Source organism: Phalacrocorax aristotelis, chromosome 11 (assembly GCF_949628215.1).
Source record: "Phalacrocorax aristotelis chromosome 11, bGulAri2.1, whole genome shotgun sequence".
NCBI lineage: Eukaryota > Metazoa > Chordata > Aves > Suliformes > Phalacrocoracidae > Phalacrocorax > Phalacrocorax aristotelis.
Window position 1 is genome coordinate 24,019,058 of NC_134286.1, and position 20,083 is coordinate 24,039,140.

Genomic DNA, 20,083 nt, shown 5'->3' on the forward strand with positions numbered 1-20,083 from the left:
GGGGGCCGGACCCTCGTCCCTGCGGGGACACGGCGGGGCTCGGGACGGGCCTGGGGAGGCGGGGGAGGGGGGACAGCCCCGGGGGGTGCGGGCTGAGCGCGGGGCCACAGCGCCCGGCGGACCCACGCTCACCCGTGCAGAGACGGCCCGGGCCGGCGCCGCGGAGGCTGCGGTGGCGGTGCAGCGCGTCGGCCAGCAGGGCGGAGTAGAGGTGCCCGATGTGCGGCGGCCCGTTCACGTAGAAGATGGGGGTGGAGAGCAGGAGGCGGCCGGGTCCGGTGGCGGTGGCGGCAGCGCGGCGGGGCAGCCGCGGGAGCCGCAACATGGCGGCGGCGCCACCATAGAGACGGCGGGGCAGAAGGGACCGCCCGGAAGGGGTGGCCGGAGGCGCGGCGGCGGCGGGCAATGGGGAGCGGGCGGCGGCGCATGCGCCATGTGGGGTGGCGGGGTCGGACCAGCGGGGCCGGGAGCGGCGTGAGGCGACCGGCGACATGTTCCGCTGCCGCGTGGCTGCCGCCGCCGCCGCGGGGGGCCTGGCGTTCGCCCTGCGCCCCCTCAGCCCTGCGCCGCGGGGACGCGCTGCCGCCGGTGAGTCGGGGCCGGGGTTGGGGCTGGTTTCCCCCGGTGCGGCGGGGCCGGGCCCAGAGTCTGGGGGGGGTGGCGGCTCCGTGTAGGGGTCCCGCCGCTGGCTCCCACCCGCGGCGGCGGGCCTGTGCGGGGCTGCCTGGAGCCCCCCCAAGCCCGGGAACCGCCGTTTCCAAAAGCTCGGGGGCTCCCGGCTCCGTTCGCCGGGCAGGGCCCACCCGCCCCGCGGGGTGAGGAGGTATATTCGGTAAAGGCGCTTTTGACGGCGGAACGGTGGCGGGGCCTGGCGCTTCCCGCCGTGCCCCCGGGCTCCGCTGGCGGCCACCTTGGCGGGGGCTGTGGGTGGGGATGGAACGGGCCCGGGGCGGCGGGGAGGGGGCGGGGACGCTCGGCGCCCGGGAGCGGGGAGGGAAACTCCCGTGTTTTGAGAAACTGTAAGTCAGGTGGAGCCCTTCGTGTTTCCATCCGTTTGGAGGGTTGTGGTTCTGCTGCGGGTTTGTATCGCGGGTCGGTGGGTTTAGGCAAAGAGACCGAAGGGGGTGCGTGGCCTGGGCCCCGGAGGAGGCGAAGGTGTTTCTGCGGCAGGTGGGATGCGTTCTGCAGGAGAGCCCAACCGCTCCTGCCAGCTCCAGCTCCTTCCAGCTCCGGCTGGCCAGCCATGCTATAAACGCAGCTAGAGATCTGACTGGGGCAGGTGACTAAACTATAGTAAAATAAAACGTTGTGCAGCTGTCCAGCTTGACACACTTGTCTTGCTCGTGTGCTGGTAGGTTCCTTCACCCGCATTGGCAAACCTCGCTACTCCTTCTCGTTTGGGACGCCCTTTCTGTCAGCAGAAGCCTCGTTTACCTCAGTGGGATAAGCTGTGTTGGCAAGAAGTCCCTTTGCCAGCTATAACTGTACCTGCTGCTTGTCCTAACGAGGTTGCGCGAGGCTCTGCTCGCGCACGGTGGAGCAAAGCGCATCTTCAGACCAGCGCCTGCCTCTGACAGAAGGGGCCGGGAGGAGGGTGTGAGAACAGCAAACGCACAGTACGTGCGCGTCTCTGATGTACTCTCCCAGCAATACGTGGCTTGAAGGCTCCTTCAGCTGGAGGCAGTCTTTCTAGCTTCCCCGTAGATGTTCCTGCTGTTAATTTGTTGAGTTACTCTTTGATCCTACAGATGTTTTTGGTATCCACAACTGCCTGGAGCCGTTTGTTGTGGCAGAGAATAGTTCACTACAGTTACTCAGATGTGGTACTGGGCTTTTCAAACAAGTAGCTTGTTTACTTGGTTTCAGAAATTACTTGGTCTCTAAATTTTAAAACATAACTTTCTATTGATGGTCTTTTCTTGCTTGTTTTTTTTTTTTCCTCTAATAAATTGTATTCCTTAGGCAACTTGTTGCAGCGCTGGAATGTTCCCATAAAACTGCAGCTGAGCAGACAAGTGGCTAGCGCTGGTGTGCCCGGGGGCAAAGGCGATAGTTCTGTTTTTGTCCTTATTGTGGGCTTATCAACGTTAGGAGCGGGTGTCTATGTAAGTAGAAAGGTAGTTCATGGAAAGAAGCTGAATACATCTCTCCTGTCAAGCATTTGCTGTATTTCAGCTAACTCTACTTAGCTTTTTATCTCTGTAGCTCTTTCTTCCTTCAGAAAACTTCAAGGGGAGCTAACTGAGCTGGCTGGAAATTAACTTCTTATGATAATTTTTTTTAAACTGTAATTTCAGTTACCTTTGAGGTTTCTTTTATAGTAAAGGCACTATTTTTTTACATACCATGACCAACCACAGCTCTGTCTGTTGTCTTGTACATGATAGTAGCATATAGTTCAGGGAGAGTTGGATGGCATATGCTTTTAATGCCAAAGTAAACCATGCTTAGCCAAGTCTCAATTTAGAACATCAGTGTTTCACTTGTCTTAATACTTAAATACTTAAAGTATACCAAACCAACCCCAAACTTATGGGTTATTTATGTCCTACTCAAAAGATTCAAAAGGATAAAGCGTTTCAGCCCAACTTGGAGAGCAAATCACATTCCCAGGGAGCTGAAGAGTAGCAGCGCTGCCTAGGAGTGGATGGGTCCTAAGTTCACATCACACAAATCTTTGTTTCAAAATCCTCTATCTTAGAGAATTGTATTAATGAAAAGTTCTGAGTCCTTTGTTTCTCCTCATGAAACTCTTCAGAAGCAGAAGCCTGCTGGGAAATAATAAAAAAAATTCAAAACAGTGTGCGGAGGAAAAAGGTCTTTTCCTATTCCCGTTAAATATTTTTTACTGTGCCCCGCTGTACTTTTTTTGACAGACAAGGTAACTGAAATTACAAAGCACATTCTGCTCTTCCCAAGATCTGTTTAATCAAGAGTCCTTCTTAATATTCAGCTCTTTCCCTCTCTTCTCTCTCATTGCCTGTCTTCACCTACAGTTTTGCAATGTCATCACCTAAGATGCCCTTCTAGATCACTGACGTCTTCAGGTGTTCCTGGCAAAGCTGGCAGCAACCTATTGTTATACTTAATTGTAGGAGGAACGGTCACTGGGACAGGAGTTTATGTAAGATGCTTAAATAAATGTGTTTTAATTGGGTAAGAGGGTGGAGGGATGGTGCCTTTCTGTATGTCACACCAAGTTAGCCATTTACTTTAACTAAACTGTCTTTGTGCCTCAGATACTTGATTTCAAGGGACACTGTCAAATAACTTAAGTTTACAAATTTGATATTCTCAAACAGTGTAGTTCTTAGTGGGAAGAGTTGCCTGAGAATTAACTTTTCCACATTAAAGAAATCTAAAACCAAAACTGGACATCTTCTGTTTGTAACCATGAGAAAGGCACAAATTAACGCATCTATTCTGATATAAGTAACGTTGGTGTACAAAAAAGGGAATAATCATCTAAATGTAAGTATGCTACAGGAAAGAAAAGCAAACCTGTATAACTCTGTGATTCCTTCAGAGAAGAGCGCTGAAGTATGACTCCGTTATCTGGCCAAGTACACAGCCGTGTGTTTGACTATAATGTGGCATTGTCCCTTTGGAAAAAGTTTATCCTGAAGGCCTGATCTGATACTTTGCTTATATATCATAGTAATTGTTTTTTTTCCTAAGGGATCAGATTTAGTTTGCCCTATGCTGCCCTTGAGACTCACTTAAAAACTTCATGGCTCTCCTTGAAAAAGCAGAGGTAGTTTTGTTAACCTTTACTTTTATATGTTTAAGCAAAAGGCTTCAAAAATACCTTTGTCTTAATTCTTTTCAACACTGAGGAGTTCTTGTCTTGTGATATTTTTGACATTGTTTCAGTTCCCTGGATATGCTTTTGTCTGCCTGTGCTCTTTTTCATGCCTGGCATTAAATTCCTCAGTTCTTGTTTGACGCTATTGGCTACGTTATAAAACACCTAATTGCGGAGCTTGGTAAAACACAGCACGTCTAGGGAGTAAGAGACTTCAGTTCCCCAAACGAGTTAACTTTTGCTCAAACATAGTTTGGATGTCAACACTCGGTTAGCTAACAGCAAGTGGCATGGCACCAGCTGCAGCCTTCCCTCTCGTGCCGTTACATTTAGGCTTTTATTTCTTGCTGGAAATGTTCCAGTTTTAATATTCTTTCACAATTCAAAATACAGTAATTGGATAGATGGTTGTGTTTCAGACTGTCTTGATAGTTTTTTTTTCTCTTTTTATAAACAAGGCAAAATGGAAGTGAACGTTGTGCACATGTGATATGGATTACTAACCGGGCTAGGTTTTGCCTTAAAAAGTATTTTGCTTCCCTCTAATTTGTTAACTCTGGGGGCAAATATCATACTGTGACCTGCTTCCAGCAGTCTCATTGTCTTTTGCTTCTCTACATTACCAAGTTTTCTTGGAAGTTAACGTGATGTCTTAAAAGATGTTCCCTCCTCATCTGTCCCACTAAATTATATCCCCAGAACATGCAGGCCGTGCTTGTACTGCGTCCTGGGTTTCACGGACAAAGAGAAGGTCAGCATTCAGGCACGGGACTCTCCTCTGCCTGAAGGCTGTTACCAAGAGCTCCCGTGTCGGAAGAGCACTGCTACCATCATGCCTGCAACAGCTGGCCTAAAGAAAGCCAGGGAGGTCGTTTGCTTGTTCTGTCTGGCTGCTCTGGGCTTTTGAAGCTGGGAGTTGACTTTTTTTGCCTTGAACGTGCCTTCTTTTTCTGCAGCCTTGTGTCGTGCCGTGTGCCATGGCCTAGCTTGCAGATAGCCTTGGGGTTGGTTCGACTGCGTTTCCTTTGTTGTACCTGGTTCCTCTTGAAACAGGTCTGCAGCCCAAAGGCCAAACATCTGCAGAAAGGTTGATTGCTTGCTTATGGAAAGCAACCAGAGAACTGAGATTCATCACATCACATGTAGAGCAGGTTGTTTTCCGAGTGTGTTCTTCTTGTAGCTATATATGCATACCTTTACAGGCACCTTTTTTCAGTGAGGTGTATTTTGGTCTGTGTGCTTTAATTGAAAACAGATGGCTTTTCTGAGCAAGCAGGATAGACAAAAGCCTGTCGGGGGGTAGAAGCCGAATGGTGCCTTGATGCTGTAAGGTATGCAGGGTAAATATCTCCTTGTCTGTCTCCAGGTATACAGAACATTGAAGGAAAACAAAGAGCGATTCACCAGCCGTGTCACAACAATAACTACACGATCTCAAGAAAAAGAATCTCCTTCAGGTGGGTACTCGCCTGCTAGTTCTAGGTTTAGGTGGGTTTTTCATAAGCTGCTAACTTTGTTTGCTGAAACAAATGGAACAGAGCCCTTTGGAAAACACAGATTAGCATAAGCTGTGCCTTCACGGCATTGTCACTTCTCGGTTCATTCTGTTGTTTGTGAATTCCCATCTCTTCCCAGCGTAGAAGGCAGTACTAGCTTTCCATGACCCAGAACAAGGCTCTGTTTTATGGGTAATCATGAGGGTAAAGTAGATTGTCTCTTGGGGCTGCTTTCTGCCGTTTATGCCTTCTGTGATAAAAGGAGAAACAAGTTAGCCCTGCTTTTGGCTTTTGCCCTTACGCCATCTGGCAAAGGCACTGCGACTCCAGAGGGGTAATAAGCTCTGCCAGCACAAAATCTCCGTGCTGTGCCACATCCCTGTCCCGTGCGTGGCGGGCTGGGCATGCGAGAAGTGTCATGCTTGGGCCATGTGCAGAGGGAGGAATCGGCACAGTTAGTGAGGCTCTTGATGATGCTTTCCAGGCTGTATGTGGACCACAGGTTGCTCATTGAAGGTCTCTCTTAGTTTGAGATCTCAGTGCAGTGCTGAACTGTTGAGCTGAAGGATGATATATTTCATAATAACAGTGGCTTTAGATCATAGAAGATAGGGTGTGTTACATCACTTTTCTAGGAAACCAAGAGAAGCAGTATCCCGCAGACAGGACAGAAAACTGATTGCTTTGCTTTGAGGGAGAGGATAAAACACATTTATCAGGGTTAAGGCTGGAGGGCAGAGAGTGGAACAGGCTGTCCAGAGAGGCTGTGGGGTCCCTTCCCTGGAGACATTTACACCCTGCCTGGACGCGGCCCTGTGCCCCCTGCTCTGGGTGTGCCTGCTCAAGCAGGGGTGGGACGGGATGAGCTCCAGAGGTCCCTTCCAGCCCCCATCGTGCTGGGATTCTGTGAGTGAGAGCCTAAACACTGAAGCAGAGGTCTTGGTAAGTCTACATTTCTGGAGGCTCTGTCCCCTTATGGTGGAGAGCTTGTTAATCCTATGGTCTCCTTGAGTCTGCCTGGAACTCCAGCTTCCTAACTGCAGTATCCTTGATAGCCTGTGCTTTGCTGAATTAAGTCAGTGTCTTTTCTTTCAGATACAGATGCTGCTTCTCAGGGTGCAGCAGGTGAGTCTTGATGGGAATGTTTAACTGACTGGTTTATTCCTACATATGGTTTAAGTGCATGTTGCTTAGAAACAGGACCTGCATGTGGGAGGAGAAGCATTCTGGTAGGAGCTCAAAAGTTGGTCTCCTTTCAGAATACAATTAGAATAAAATATGCATTGGCATTTTAGGGAACTTTTCTTTCTTATCAGCTGCTCACTGAATAGCCAGTGCAGAGTTTTGGTCTTGCTCACAAGTTGATTTGTGTTCTTAAAGAAGACATGCAGCTAGATCAAACATTTTGCGGTTCATATTTTCCAAATAATTTTGAAAATTGCTTTCTGATCTGAATGACACCCAGGCCATGTCTCTTCTCCTGGTGTTTGAGTAATCTTTTGGCTATGTTCCTCTTGCTAGCTCAGCAAACTGTCACTGTAAAACCTGAATGTTGGATCTCCAGCGCGTTGTCTGGCCAGAGTAGAGGCCAAGTGTCTTCTTGCTACCCTGAATCTACTGTATAGAGAAAGTCCTGACCTTATATGAAGCTTCTGAAATTGTGTATTGAATGCTGGAAATTAAATTTGTGGGTGTTTGACTTTGCAACCGCTTCACCCAGCTTTGCAGATGTGAGCAGAGTTCTTAAATAGATCAATGTATAAAATTAAGCCCTTGGAGAGTCTGCTGGACAAGTAGCACCTGTTCAGAGTAAGGCTTGACACCTGTTAACAGGCTGTCCGAATAGCCGTGCTTCAAGCTTGTTATGTAGATCATTCTTATTCTTAACACCTTAAACCAGAGAAAAGTAGATCTGTAACAGAGGAGCTAAAGCCATGTGATAAAAGCTGTGCTACCGGCCTATTCCTAAACTCCGTGGTTGCCGTTGAGCTCAGCTGTGCAGATCTAGCTTAGAAAAAAAAACATTTGCTGAAATCTGACAGTTTGATTTATGCAGGGAGCCAGCTTTGAGCGAAGCAGCAGCGTGGTTCTTGGGAAGTATATCGGGGTGGAAGGGAAGGGGAGGAGAAGGTGTTTGAAGGGCAATTTGCCGGAGGAAGTCTTTGCATGAAGGGCATCTGACGACCTACTCTGTTCTGTGGGGCTGGGCCGTTTTCCCTGCTGTGTTTGCAGTAAGCTGTCCCGTCTGTCACCTGCAGCTCCGGGAGCTCGCCCTGAGGTCCCATCTCATGTTCCTTTCCTGCTGATCGGTGGAGGAACTGCTGCTTTTGCTGCTGCCAGATCCATTCGGGCTCGTGACCCTGGTGCCCGGGTAAGAGATGCCCCGTTCAAGAGCAGACTTGTGTGGGTGACTGAATACTGTGCTTGCTTCAGAGCCTCTGTCGTATGTTTTGCCATTTGCCTGGCATTGGTACAGTTGATGTGTTTAATGACCAATTAAAGGTGCTGATTGTGTCTGAAGATCCTGCCCTGCCCTATATGCGTCCACCTCTTTCCAAAGAACTATGGTTCTCAGATGATCCAAATGTGACAGAGACTCTGCGGTTCAAACAGTGGAACGGCAAGGAGAGGAGGTATGTGTCGCTTACGAGTAGCAAGGGCGAAGCAGAGTGTTTAATGAAAAGTTGACAGTGATCAAACTGTTATTGTGAGAGCCGCTGCAGAGCTCTGAAGGACCCCAGAGCTCTGTGAGGACACGTAGATTTCCGTGTTCGTGCCTGCTAAGAAGAGAGCCCTGGGGTGTGCGTGTGTCTGTCTGCATTGTTACTAGGCTGATGGAAGAGGGGACAGAGCATTGCCTGCTGTGTGCAGACCCTGTGGGTTGTTTCGCACTGGAGTAGCTGACTGACTACCCTGTGGAGTCCGCGAGGCTCCCTGATGCAGGCTGTGGTCTCGTGGAGCGTGGCTTCCCAGAGAGGCAGAGGTGTTACAGACAAATCAGTCGAGCATTAAGGGGCAGACCGAGAGGTGTGGCGGTGCCAGCAGTTGTCGAGAGGAGTGCTGCTTCGCACGTGAGAGTTAGCTTGGTACTTAGTACCTCTTGAGTATTGCTGTGATTCCCGTAAACATATGCCACCACTAGAAGAAATCCTGTGAAATAAGTTCATAGTAAAGGTGAGGGTACAGCTTCGCAGTTTAGAGCAGAGCTCCGGGGACCCTGGATCACGTTTCATTCCTTTTATCACGTTTGTGATAAAGCCTTACTGATCTAAACCCTTGAACTTCAACAGTGTGAAGACCCTAATTCTTAAAAATAGGTACATAAGAATTCTGGAGCTTGTCATGGATGCATAGAGTTATCTTTGTATCATTGGTAATTGCTGAACAGCTGGTATCACAGAGAAAGTGGAACCCATTTGATAATGGAGCTTTTTTCAGTATATATTTCCAGCCGCCGTCATTCTATGTGCCTGTTCGTGATCTGCCTTTTGTAGAAAATGGTGGAGTAGCAGTACTCTGTGGCAAGAAGGTGGGTACAGCACTGGCTGTTTGTTGTTCTGGCATCATACGGTTCTCCCCAAGCAGAGCCTGCGCTCTAAGCTGAAGCTAAACAACTGTAGATGGTGGTGTGGTGGGTGGGCTGAGGAGGAGAATCAGTCCAAGTCTGGGAACAGTGTATATGATGAAGCAGGGACTACGGCTAACCTTAAGGACAGCGTGAGACAGTGCAAGTGAAGTTTGAAAATGGGAGAAGCCATGAGAAGTAGTAGTGAGCTGAGGGAAGATGAGGAGGGAAGGATAAGTCTAGAGTTTTGGCGTGGGACAAGAATAAGTATAGCTTAGAGACAGGGAGTGACAGAATGGGAACTAGGCTATGACCGGTGTCAGAGGGTGAGGTAAGGAGAGTAGAGTGATCTGAGTAGTGGGTTATAATGTGAGCAAAAGCATTGTGCAGAAGCAGCAGGAAGGTAGAAAAGTTAATGGTGAGGCTTCTAATATATTTGCTTCCTCAGTTTTTAATATGTTGCTACAATAAGATTCAGTGACTCCTCTTACTGCTGAACTACACTCGGTGCCTGAGTCCATTTCTTAAACTCAGATCCTGGGAAAATCATCCTGATCTATGATGGCTGCCAAAGAAGTTGTCTCAGTTCCTACTTCCAGTATTCTCCCTTCCCACCCTCCCTAAACGTAAAGCGGGGAGAATGTTACTCCCAAGTTTGCTTCTCTAATGAATAGTCTATGCACTTTAACTCGGATGGCCTACAGTGCATGGAAGCTTGAGCTCTCCTGCTTGTTTAATTTTGCAGGTTGTGCATATGGATGTTAGGGGCAACATGGTGAAACTCAGTGATGGTACCCAGATATCCTATGACAAATGTCTAATTGCCACTGGTAGGTTGTTGGTTTTTTTCCTCTTTGTTCATTGTCTTGTGCCAGGCTTTTTATTTCAGTGGCATTTATGTGACAAGGAAGTTTCTGTTGTATGTGTCAAACGCTTGGTTGAGCAGTAGCATGAAGGGCAGTCGTACAGACAGCCATGCCGTTGGGTTTTTCACCTGCCTCGCATCAGCCAGCTTCTCTGGGATGTTCAAACTTTTGCCCTGTGAAAATCAGCAGGGAAGGAGGAAAAGGTGACTTCCCTGGCAGCTCAGTAAAGGAACTCCTGTACAGGCCAGCCTCTTCAAAGCCTGCCTGTAGCAGCAGCAAGCAGAGCACTGCTCCAGCATCTAACCCTAGTCGTGCTGCAGCCCTCAGTGGTTGGAGTGGAACTGGCTGCCTCCAGCCAGTGGAGCAATGTGTATAGCATTAGATCTTTTTCCCTGGGTGATTTTTGGGTCGCCTGCTGCTTGCACAGAAGGTCTTTCATGTTAAAAACTTGGGCAGCAACAGGGAATAGAGCATATTGTAACAGTCTGGAAAGCACAGTCCAGATTAAAGATAGCTTTGCATTGTCTGAATAGCCAGTGACATGGCGATGGTATCATTAGTCTCTCTCTCTCTCCCCTCTTGTCCTCAGGTGGTTCCCCAAGGAACCTACCCGCCATCGAAAGAGCAGGAAAAGATGTACAACAAAGGCTAACGCTGTTCCGAAAGGTAATCTCGAGGTGCTGCTAGTCCTGGGGTGAGGTTGAAAAAATCAGAGCCGCTGCCACTATTGTCAGCTTTTTAACTCTTCTGCTTTGGGTCCAGGACAGCCTTGCCTTGGCAGCTGCTTCCCTCGCCTGGTAACCAGGAGTCCATTTGCTATTTATTCCTTTTCCCCAGGCAGGTAAATAGGGTGGAGCCTACTAGACCACTCATCTGCTTGCCTCAGGCCCAAGAGCTGTAATAATGTGTGATCTTTTTTAAAAAACTTTTTTTAAAGTCTCCCTCCTGTATGACTTTGCTGCACCTTCCAGGCCTTTTAAAAACATGAGCAATGTAAGCTCTGCAAGTCAGTTTGGACCATAAGCAGTGTGTGCCTTCAGGACCATGAGCAGACACAGGAAGCTCACAGAGTACCCCAGCCTGACACCCCCTTGAGCAAGTGTGTGCCACAGTTCTGCAGCACATGGGCAAGAGGTTGCCCTTTGGCCTGAGACAGGACAGAGGCTTCTCTCATGCTCTGAAATTTTAGCTGAGTATGAAGTTGAGTGTTCATGTTAGCTCTTGGATTGGCTTAAATAGTTTTCTGATGAACGAATAAACTATCTGTGCCACCGTCATGGCATTTCTTCACCATCATCCTCTGCCTTGGGACAAAGTGAACAAAAGACGTGGAAGTTGGTCAATGGTCTTCTGGTTTTCGCTGTAGAGTTGCTTTTTGTTGACATACTTGGCTTTCCTGAAAATGTGGGATTTAGAACAGGCACGCAACCTTCTCCTTAGTCTAGTTCAGGGAATGAATTGGGAATAAGCTTTCTGCTCTGTGCTGGACTTCCCTTAAGGTCTGGTCTGCTCAGCTGTGGGAAGGGGAAGGTGGATGGTGTGAGCTGTGGCATCCTTGTGGTACTGTATGTGCTGTAGTACAATTGTGTCTAGAAATTTCATTGTCATTTCTCTTGGAAGTTAGGGCAAAATGCAGGAATCTGAGATTGCCTGGACAGGGAAAACCTTGCAGAAACATTAGGAAGCCAGAGAGTTTTTTCTGTGCAATAGACGAACAGAAGGAAGGAGAAGCATGTTTCCCTTTCTAAGCTGGGCAGAGTGTGCTCTTATTTCAAAGGGAGAAATTGGAGAAGAATATCTTCTGTTGCCATTCCTGTTTAAGGATATTTAAAATGGGAATAAATCTTTCAGATTGAGGACTTCAAGAGTCTGGAGAAGATTTCAAGAGAAGTCAAGTCCATCACAATTATTGGTGGTGGTTTTCTCGGCAGTGAGCTGGCCTGTGCTCTGGGAAGAAGAGGTAAGTGTGCTTCTGCGGGCAGCTTGTCTTCAGCTGGCACCTCGACAGGAGTGATAGACTTTGAATGTAAGCAGCCTGGCATTATAAACTTCCTTTTCATTGCTGAACTGCTGAGTGTTTGCACAGGCTTGTGGTTTGCCTGAAATAACCTTAATGCACGTGTGTTTTTGTTGGCTATACGGCCTGACCTGCTTTTCCATTTTCTCTCTCGTTAGCTGTCAAGCAGCCCCTGACCACAAAGGTTATTGTAAATTGGGCTCCTGGAAGCTCTGCAGGCCAGTGCATGTTGCAAAGTCATTCCACCCTGTAAAAAGTTACGTCTGCTCTCTCAGTGCTAAAAGCCACCCTAAAACTATTATTTCAAAGAGGTTGTGAACAACTGCATTCTCACGGCCAAGTGTGTGCAGCTTTTTGAGTAGTGCCTTTATGGTAATTTGTCCAATATGGAAATTTTCTCCAAAATTCTAAGCATTTTACTTAGAAGTCTGCTGTCTGTTCCCCTAGAATTTGCAGCTATATGCGATACGGTGGCCAGTCACTTTGTGACGCCTGTGGAGAATCTGGGAGGCAGAGCTTCCAGTTTTGGAAACTTCTGTCAAGCTCCTTGCATAAAGCGTATGTGTGTGTCCTGAAGCCTGTTCTGCTGCTCTCCCTCCATGGGTTGTAAGAAGCCTGCTCTTTGCTTTCCTTTCAGCACGAACCAGAGGCCTGGAGGTGATTCAGCTGTTTCCAGAGAACGGCAATATGGGCAAAGTCTTGCCTGAATATCTGAGCAACTGGACCACAGAGAAAGTGAGAAGAGGTGAAGCTGCACTTCAGTGCTCCTCCTCTGCGAGTGGCAGGGGTGTGGTGTTTAGGCTGTCGTATAGCCCTTCCTTGGGAAATACAGCTCTCTGCTTGTTTTGTCAGTGGAGTGTCAGGAAGGCTGAGTCCCTGCAAGGTGGCACAGCTGCAGAACAGAGCAAGGTGCAGTTCAGGCAGCTTGCGTAGCACCGAGCTGCTGTGTCCCTGGCTTCTTAGCGGTTCCTCTGGGAAAGCCAAGCAAATACGCGCACTGATGCCTGTGAGGTTTTCCCTCTGGCTGTTCCTGCACAGCATGATCCCTCTGCTGTACTTGAGAGTCGCTTTAACGGCCTCTGGGATCTGGAACCAAAGTTGTCGTACGATAACTGCCTGTTCTCTCCCAAGCTGCTCTAGACTCAAATTATTTTACTTCTGACAGCCTAATGCAGTAAGCCTAGAGCCACTTTGAGGGAAGGGTTGCGTAGCCCCGTGCCTTATGCGTACACCTCTGTAAGGGCAGCTGCTGTAGTGTTTAGCCGATGAAGTCGGTACGATCCGAGATACCTTTTTCCATTTGCTGTATTAAGTGCAGGATATATTCTGTGCATCGGTAAGTGGAGTGGGGATGAAGGGAGGAGGAACGCAGTTGGGGCTGAGATTGCGGGGCCTGATAACCCACAGATCTGAGTTACTTGTTTTTGTTTATGGAAGCTGCCTTGTCAGACCTCTGGGTCTGGCTGTGACAGAGCAATAGGTAATCGAATGTCCTTCGTGCCTGAAAACCTGCCTGGGGGAGTTCTTTTGGATGTGACCGTGTCATCATATGAGACCTACCTTTGATTGCCATTTAAGTAGCTCTTGCAGACTTTTTAGATAGGTTACTTTTTCCTCATGCTTCACTCAAAACTACTGGCACATGAGGCAAAGACAAGGTGGTCTCTCTCGGTTCCTAACCTGGCCCCTGCTCTGCCTGCATCTGTATGCACCAAAGATGTCTGCTTCAGCTGAAATCTGTCTACCCCTCAGCACGCAGTTATGTTTCCTATGTTTGTTTCCAGAGGGTGTTAACGTCATGCCTAACGCTGTGGTCAAGTCTGTCTCTGTCAGCGGCGGTCGGCTGATGATTAAACTGAAAGATGGCCGAAAGGTAAATTTAAAAGCAGGGAGAGGGTAAAGTTTGCAGGGGCATTGAGAGAATGAAGGTAATAATTCTGAATTTCCAAACAGGTGGAGACGGATCATATTGTGGCTGCAGTAGGGCTGGAGCCTAATGTGGAATTAGCAAAGTCAGCTGGGCTGGAGGTGGACTCTGACTTTGGAGGGTTCAGGGTGAATGCGGAGCTGCAGGCACGCTCCAATATCTGGGTGGTGAGTATGTGCAGAGGAGTCTTCCATCTGCTGGTTCTGCTGATGCAATCAGATTACAGAGAGTTAGTGGGGCTGGTGTACCTTGATTAGGTGAATGGGGCAAAAAACAGCCAGTAGTGAGACCAATTGTAGTGCAGATCCTGCTGACAGCCACGGAGTCTGTTCGTGCACCACAGCACGCTTTGTTGCTGTGGTAACGACTGCAAGTTTTTGAATATTTATGCTGTGTAAGAGGAGTTGGGGTAACCTAAAGATAGCACAGATTACTCTGTTGCATAAGAGTCCCTTTGGTGAGAGTCAGGACTTTGATTCCTCTGGAAAAACATACCTGATACTGTCTTATTTTTCCAAAGATTGGTAAAAAATGCTGAGAAACCGGGACTTGTGTAGCCTGGGGAGTAGGATAAGGTGGTGGTGGTGTTCGGGGTTCGTCAAAAAAAGTCAGTTCATAGTTCCACTTTGTTCTCTTCCGATGCCTTTTTTTTGTGTGTACATTAATTTAAGCTTTCGATGTCAATGTTCAGTCCTCACTGAATGATTCTTTTTAAGGCAGGGGATGCTGCCTGCTTCTATGATATCAAACTAGGTAGGAGACGTGTGGAGCACCATGATCATGCTGTTGTGAGTGGAAGACTAGCTGGAGAAAACATGACAGGAGCTGCGAAGCCCTACTGGCATCAGTCCATGTTCTGGTAACATTGACTTCTTTTGGTATTTCTTATTCGGCTACACTGCAGGAGCTGTGACAAGGTACGCCTTGTAAAGGTTTCTGTTTTCTGAGTGTAGTGAAACTACTTCAGCAAATACCTTGTACAGCTGCTTGTTCCCAGAAGCTCAGGCAACAGGAGGGCATTTGAGCGTTCGCTGCTCTGCCCTGACCTCTCTGGAATGTTTTCCTTTCCTGCAGATCCCAGCTTTTCCCTGAATGAGGTCCATTCAGCGAAGCAAGTAGCAACAAAAAGCAGCCCCTTCCTCAAAGCAGGCTAATTTATAGGTTGAACTTAGCAGCAGCTTTTCCGTTACAATTATCTAAAGTTCCCCCCCACAGTCTGTTGGTTTCGGTTGTGTTGCACCTTTGCTGATTAGCTTTAGCAGCAATGCATCCCTGCATCCAGGAGTGTACATGAGCTGCTTGTTTCCCAGAGAGAGGTATTGAGAAAGCGGGCAGTTCTTCTATATCTTTTTGAAGTTCTTTTTAAAACAAAACCCAAACCCCCCAAAACAGACAAAAGATAACACAAAAAAAATCCCAAAGCCTGATAGCTCAAGATCAGAAATTTAAAGTTAGCAGGAGTTTAAATATGGGGAAAGGAGTTTTTACATTTCTGGGAGAAATCCCCTCAAATAGTTAGGACTTGCTGTGGTTTACCAGAACACTTCGTCTACACTGCATGGGCTCAGGGCCCAGAAGAGTTTCTCGCTTCACTTTTAAACAAGGACACAGAAGCAGCCATTTCAGGGGTGTGTTTTTCTTTAGGATGCTCTGCCTGTGACACAGATGCAGGCAATCGGGGGACTGTGAGCTGCAGCCTTGTGTTTCCTTGGCAGGTGTTAACTGGGGGTTTGCCAGCCCTTGCTGAGTGAGGCTTCCTGCTCCTGCACTAAAAAGCGGGCAAATGGCAAGAACTCCTCTTGTACTTTTTCAGGATGTTCAGGATCCCTCCTGAGCTCTGACTTGCCTGCTGCTGGGTGCCTAGTCTGGTTAGCTGGCATACTGCTGGTATTCCTTGCAGTAACTGCAGTCTGTGCTGGAGGATTCTGGCCAGAAAGGTGGTGATGTACATACAGAGATGTCCAGGTTGTTTTGTGGGATGTGTTTATTTCCTCGGCGTAGTGGGGAGTGCTTTTGACACCTTGTGCTTACTGGGCCCCGAACCCCAGCTGCTTTGACTCCTCTAAGCACCCCAGTTCAAATTCCGCTGGTGCCCATTTCAGGGAGGTGTTACAGCAATGTGTTCTTCTCTTCAATGTCCCTTAAATGCCTTCTCTGAAATATACGCTGAATAGCTGCCTATGCTGCAAAGTCTAGTGCTTGTAACTCAGCACTGCCAGAAGTTTGGTCTGATGGTCTTGTTAGGACCCGGAGGAACACTTGCTTGTGCCCTGACTCTGTCTCCTAGGCACGTTGGTGCTAAGCAGGCAACACAGGAGGTTTTTGCGAGTGCCTGCTAACCACCCCGATACTCACGTTTGAATGCTGAGCTCAGATGTGTGACTTGCTAAAGGGTTGAGATCCATGCAGCTCTTGAAAGCCACTTTCAAGGGAGCAGGCCTTAAGTATTTTGAGTTTTTGTTCACTGAACTGGTTTCTTCTGAAACTGATGGCTTTAGACTTGCTGTGTCTTGAGTCCTTGTGCCACGCTAATGTATGCAGAAGAGACGGACCTGTGTCAGCCAGCCTGTGGACCGTGATCCCTCTCCCACAGCACTGTCATTAAGGATTTGGGGCTGGGTGGAATTGCCTTGTATTTGTCTCACTAATGCTACAAATGATGAGGTTTTTCCTGCTTCATTCCTAGGAGCGATCTGGGCCCTAATGTAGGGTATGAAGCCATTGGCCTTGTTGACAGTAGTTTGCCAACAGTAGGAGTCTTTGCTAAAGCAACAGCAAAGGACACACCGAAAAGTGCAACGGAGCAGTCAGGTAGGGCTGTAGCCATGCTCGGAGCGGTCTCCACGCATGAAGGTTTTTGTGCCTCGCTGTGTAGCTGCCACAGAGGCAGTCTGATCTCACTGGAGAGCACTAGGAGACATCAGTCTGTTTGCTTCTTTTCTAGACCAAGCTCCAGAGGCTGTTCTTTGATATTGAAATGTGATAAAAACATAACATTCCTCCAAAAAGACATCACTTAACTAATTTACCAAAATCTAAAGCTTCACTGGGAAAAAGTTTTATTCCCTCCAGAGCTATAAAATGGTCAGGTTTTGCACAGAAGAGATTGTGTGGATCTAAGCGTATTTATTGTACGAAGTACAGTGTTCCTTCTTTTGCATTTGGTGATGGAAGCTGGGAACTGTCAGTGTTGTGGTTCATGTTAGGATTGCTTCATTCTCATGTGATTGAAACGGAACTTTTGCTGGGTGCAACTCAAAGAAAAGCACCTCAGTCTCTTACGGAACGCTGCCCTTTAGTCTGCTTTCACTATCACAGGCAAGTAGCTGCTGCTTTTTCTCCGCGCTGGATGTGTGATACCTCTTATCTTTGTGTTAGGGACCGGTATTCGGTCAGAGAGTGAAACAGAAGCAGAAGCCTCAGAAGTTCACATTTCTCCAAGCTTTTCACCAACACCTCAAGTTCCAAAGCAAGGAGAAGATTACGGCAAAGGTGTCATTTTCTACCTCAGGGATAAAGTTGTGGTAGGAATCGTATTATGGAACATCTTCAACAGGATGCCCATTGCTCGAAAGGTCAGTACAGGGCTAGTATGCTGAACAGCGAGGCTTGCTTAGCGTGGGGGTTCTCGTGTGGAAAAAACAATCTACCAATTTAAAATGAGGATAAATGCAGGTGCTCTGGCTGGAGCAGAGCTGTGCTATATGCAGTGGTGGCCCTGCCTCAGATGAATTATGGGAGATGGGCTTTTCTGTGTGTTCGTTCAAAATTCTTACAGAAACAACTTGAATCAGGTTTATGCTTTGAGCCTTGCCTCTGCACGGCTGAAATTTCAGGTCAGTCATAAGTACAGGCAAAAGTCACGTGCAGCTGAGCATCAGAGTGAAATGTCCTATTTTTGTGCTACTTTGTCTAACATACAAGCGTCTAAAACAGTCTTAGACACCTGTCATCCTAGATCCACAGCCACAAAAAGTCAGGGTTAGAAGCGGCCTTGAGTAGGTGCTTAGTGTGTCTCCATCCCCCATAGTGTGTGTCCATCCTCCAAGGTAAGATCAGCTATGCTTAGGTCATTTTTTAACATCTTGGCAGAATTTCAGCAGTTTAAACTATGAGAGTGATTCCACGCTGCCCCCAGGTGATCCGTCCAAAAACGAACTTCTTAATGTTGGAAGTTTCCATTGGTTCTAATCTAATGAAAGCTTCTAACCTGAAGCTTTCGTGAAGCAGTTTAAACCTGTTACTTCTCCTGCCCCCATGAAAGAGAGATCTTTTCCTTCTCGTCACCCTTCCTCTAAATCAGAGGGCCAAGTATGTACAGGATCCTTGGCCTCTTAGTCTTGTTGCCTAAAAGACAGGTTTGCAAGTTTAAGCCACTTATACTGGCTCCTCTTAAGTCACTGTGAAGAGACTGGCTCATCTTCTCAGAGCTGAGATGAGTCACTTTTTGAAGATACTTGTTCTCCCCAGCTGTAAAGGGAAACCCAGACATCGGAAACAAATCCTCCATGGACAGAGAGGTTGCTTTTAACTCCAGCCATTCCTGTAGGCAGGTAATGTAACATTTGAGAGTCCCGTATAAGCTTGGCTGCAGTAACTACTGTTGCCACGTTGTGGACTGCCTAAGTCGGTGAGTTGTCAGCAGAGCTTCAGAGAGGATCTAAGAAATTAATCTTGGTGGCTGGTGACCGTGTACAGTCTTGCAGCACTGGGTGTTTATAGTATGTGTGGGTTTTAATGCTGCCTTCTTTCCTTCAGATCATCAAAGATGGGGAGGAGCATGATGATCTCAATGAAGTAGCAAAGCTTTTCAACATCCACGAAGACTAAACTCCAGAATGGGGACACCGCAACAGGAGTGAGTAGGGCAGCAGGGGCTGCTGGCTGCACGCACCCCTTCTCAGACAGCTTCCTCTGAGCACCTGTGAATATCTCCAGTCACCTAGAGTTCTAATGTTTGCACCAATAAAGTCAGATTGTTCTAAGTTAAATGCCTCTTCCTGCACCTGTGCATTGCTAGTTTTGAAAGGGAAGTATGCTGCATGCTGTTGTCAGTTTTTTCCCTTTTATCAACAATGGAGGAGCCTGCAGGGCTGCCTCTTTGCTTGCAGCACTTCCCAGCGGGTGAGCTTGCAGCCCTGCTGGTTAGCTGTGTGGAGGGCTGTGCTCTTGGCAGCAAGCGCTGCCTGCGTGGGAAACGTACATCCCAACAGGATGAAACGGTATGTGATGCAGTGGCTCCTGTGGAAGCTTGCGTTTGACACCAGGTGTGTGCTCCAGCCTAGTGCCCGGTATAAGATGGGGCATAGAAAGGATGGGGAGAATAAGGAGAGAGGCTTAAAGTTGCTAAGGCAGGAGGCAAAGGACTAAATTATGAAAGCAATAGAGGAAGTGCACTAACACAGGTTTGGAGAGCACAGTCTGAAGTGGGTGGAGAGAACCAGTCGGTGGTGCTTGACCCAGGGATGAAACAGTACGAATGATGTCAGGGGCATGATATCAGCTCTGCAGCCACCGCGTGGGAATTTTGGTGCTTTCTGTTAGCACTGAGCTCTTGGCTGTGCGTGCCGGGCCAAAGGGATGCAGGAACGGGCCACAACACTGCACGGTGGGGTGGGAGTCGGAGGGAGAGGCGGCGTTTCACTGCGCACTTGGAGGCAGGTTGACACCTTTGGCACATGAGGGAAAGGGTGTGCAGTTGAGGGTCTGCAGGCTGCCCCTGCTTCCCTGGCCACAAGGAGTGCTCTGGTGTTACCAGAAAACTCATGCCATGGTCTGCGAGTGTTTCTGCTTAGGCTGGAGCATCAGCTTGAGAAACCGAAACATCAGCTGCGGGGAAGGTGAGTGCTGCAGACCTTCAGCCAGCGGGGAGTGGACTGTCCCCTGGCTGCTACCAAAACTTCTCTTTCTTGAGGAATATTTCCTGTTGCAGGGAAGGCACTGAGCCCGAAGGCAGCCGTCACGTTCAAGACACACTGATTGTCTGCTCCTCTTGCATATGCAAGCACTGGAGGAAGTGAGTGAAAAGCTGACAGTGTGCAGAAGCAGAATTGGGAGCGGGAAGTAGACGGGTGACCCCACTTAATCCTCCCCTTCCCAGCCTGCAGCAGCCGAGCCACTGAGCACAGGGGTCCTTGCAGCTGCCCTGAGGGATGCCCTTGTGTCCCCACAGCTGCGGCAGGGGAAGGACAGGGTCTTGTGCGAGAACATGGACAGAGCTCTTGATTCATATTTATGTATGGGAGATCACCTCGTGCTCCTGTCTATTCTGTGTATGGCTGGCATGAGAAGCTAATCAGTAAAAATGGAGCAAAGAGGGAGCGACTTAATCTTGCTGGAAAACAACTCTGAAGATTGTCTCTGGGAAGCTGTAGTGTAGCATGAGTGTGTGCATACCCTTGGCTTCC

The 20,083-nt window shown here is 48.2% G+C and overlaps 1 protein-coding gene across 2 annotated transcripts; it reads left to right on the forward strand.

Annotated features, from left to right (window-relative positions):
- The first annotated feature begins 402 nt into the window (after positions 1-402).
- AIFM1 (apoptosis inducing factor mitochondria associated 1) lies at positions 403-18,667 on the forward strand. 2 transcript variants are annotated; one of them, XM_075106411.1, is made up of 17 exons: positions 403-588; positions 1,963-2,105; positions 5,172-5,262; positions 6,397-6,426; positions 7,560-7,672; positions 7,804-7,934; positions 8,740-8,830; positions 9,612-9,696; positions 10,322-10,398; positions 11,584-11,692; positions 12,387-12,494; positions 13,534-13,622; positions 13,703-13,843; positions 14,393-14,535; positions 16,363-16,487; positions 17,055-17,251; positions 18,435-18,667. In XM_075106411.1, the coding sequence occupies exons 1-17, from the start codon at positions 492-494 to the stop codon at positions 18,504-18,506; spliced, it is 1,842 nt and encodes a 613-aa protein (XP_074962512.1). In that variant the 5' UTR covers positions 403-491; the 3' UTR covers positions 18,507-18,667. The 2 variants fall into 2 exon arrangements, with proteins under 2 accessions (XP_074962512.1, XP_074962513.1); XM_075106412.1 differs by lacking the exon at positions 1,963-2,105 and adding an exon at positions 2,997-3,124 and having other exon boundaries at positions 424-588.
- The last annotated feature ends 1,416 nt before the right edge of the window (positions 18,668-20,083 follow it).

Bases quoted from the DNA above. Each gene is read 5' to 3' on its own strand.
- AIFM1 (XM_075106411.1), top strand. From the start codon at position 492: ATGTTCCGCTGCCGCGTGGCTGCCGCCGCCGCCGCGGGGGGCCTGGCG. The intron at 10,399-11,583 runs GTAATCTCGAGG...TAAATCTTTCAG, and splicing joins GGCTAACGCTGTTCCGAAAG to ATTGAGGACTTCAAGAGTCT. The intron at 13,623-13,702 runs GTAAATTTAAAA...ATTTCCAAACAG, and splicing joins AACTGAAAGATGGCCGAAAG to GTGGAGACGGATCATATTGT.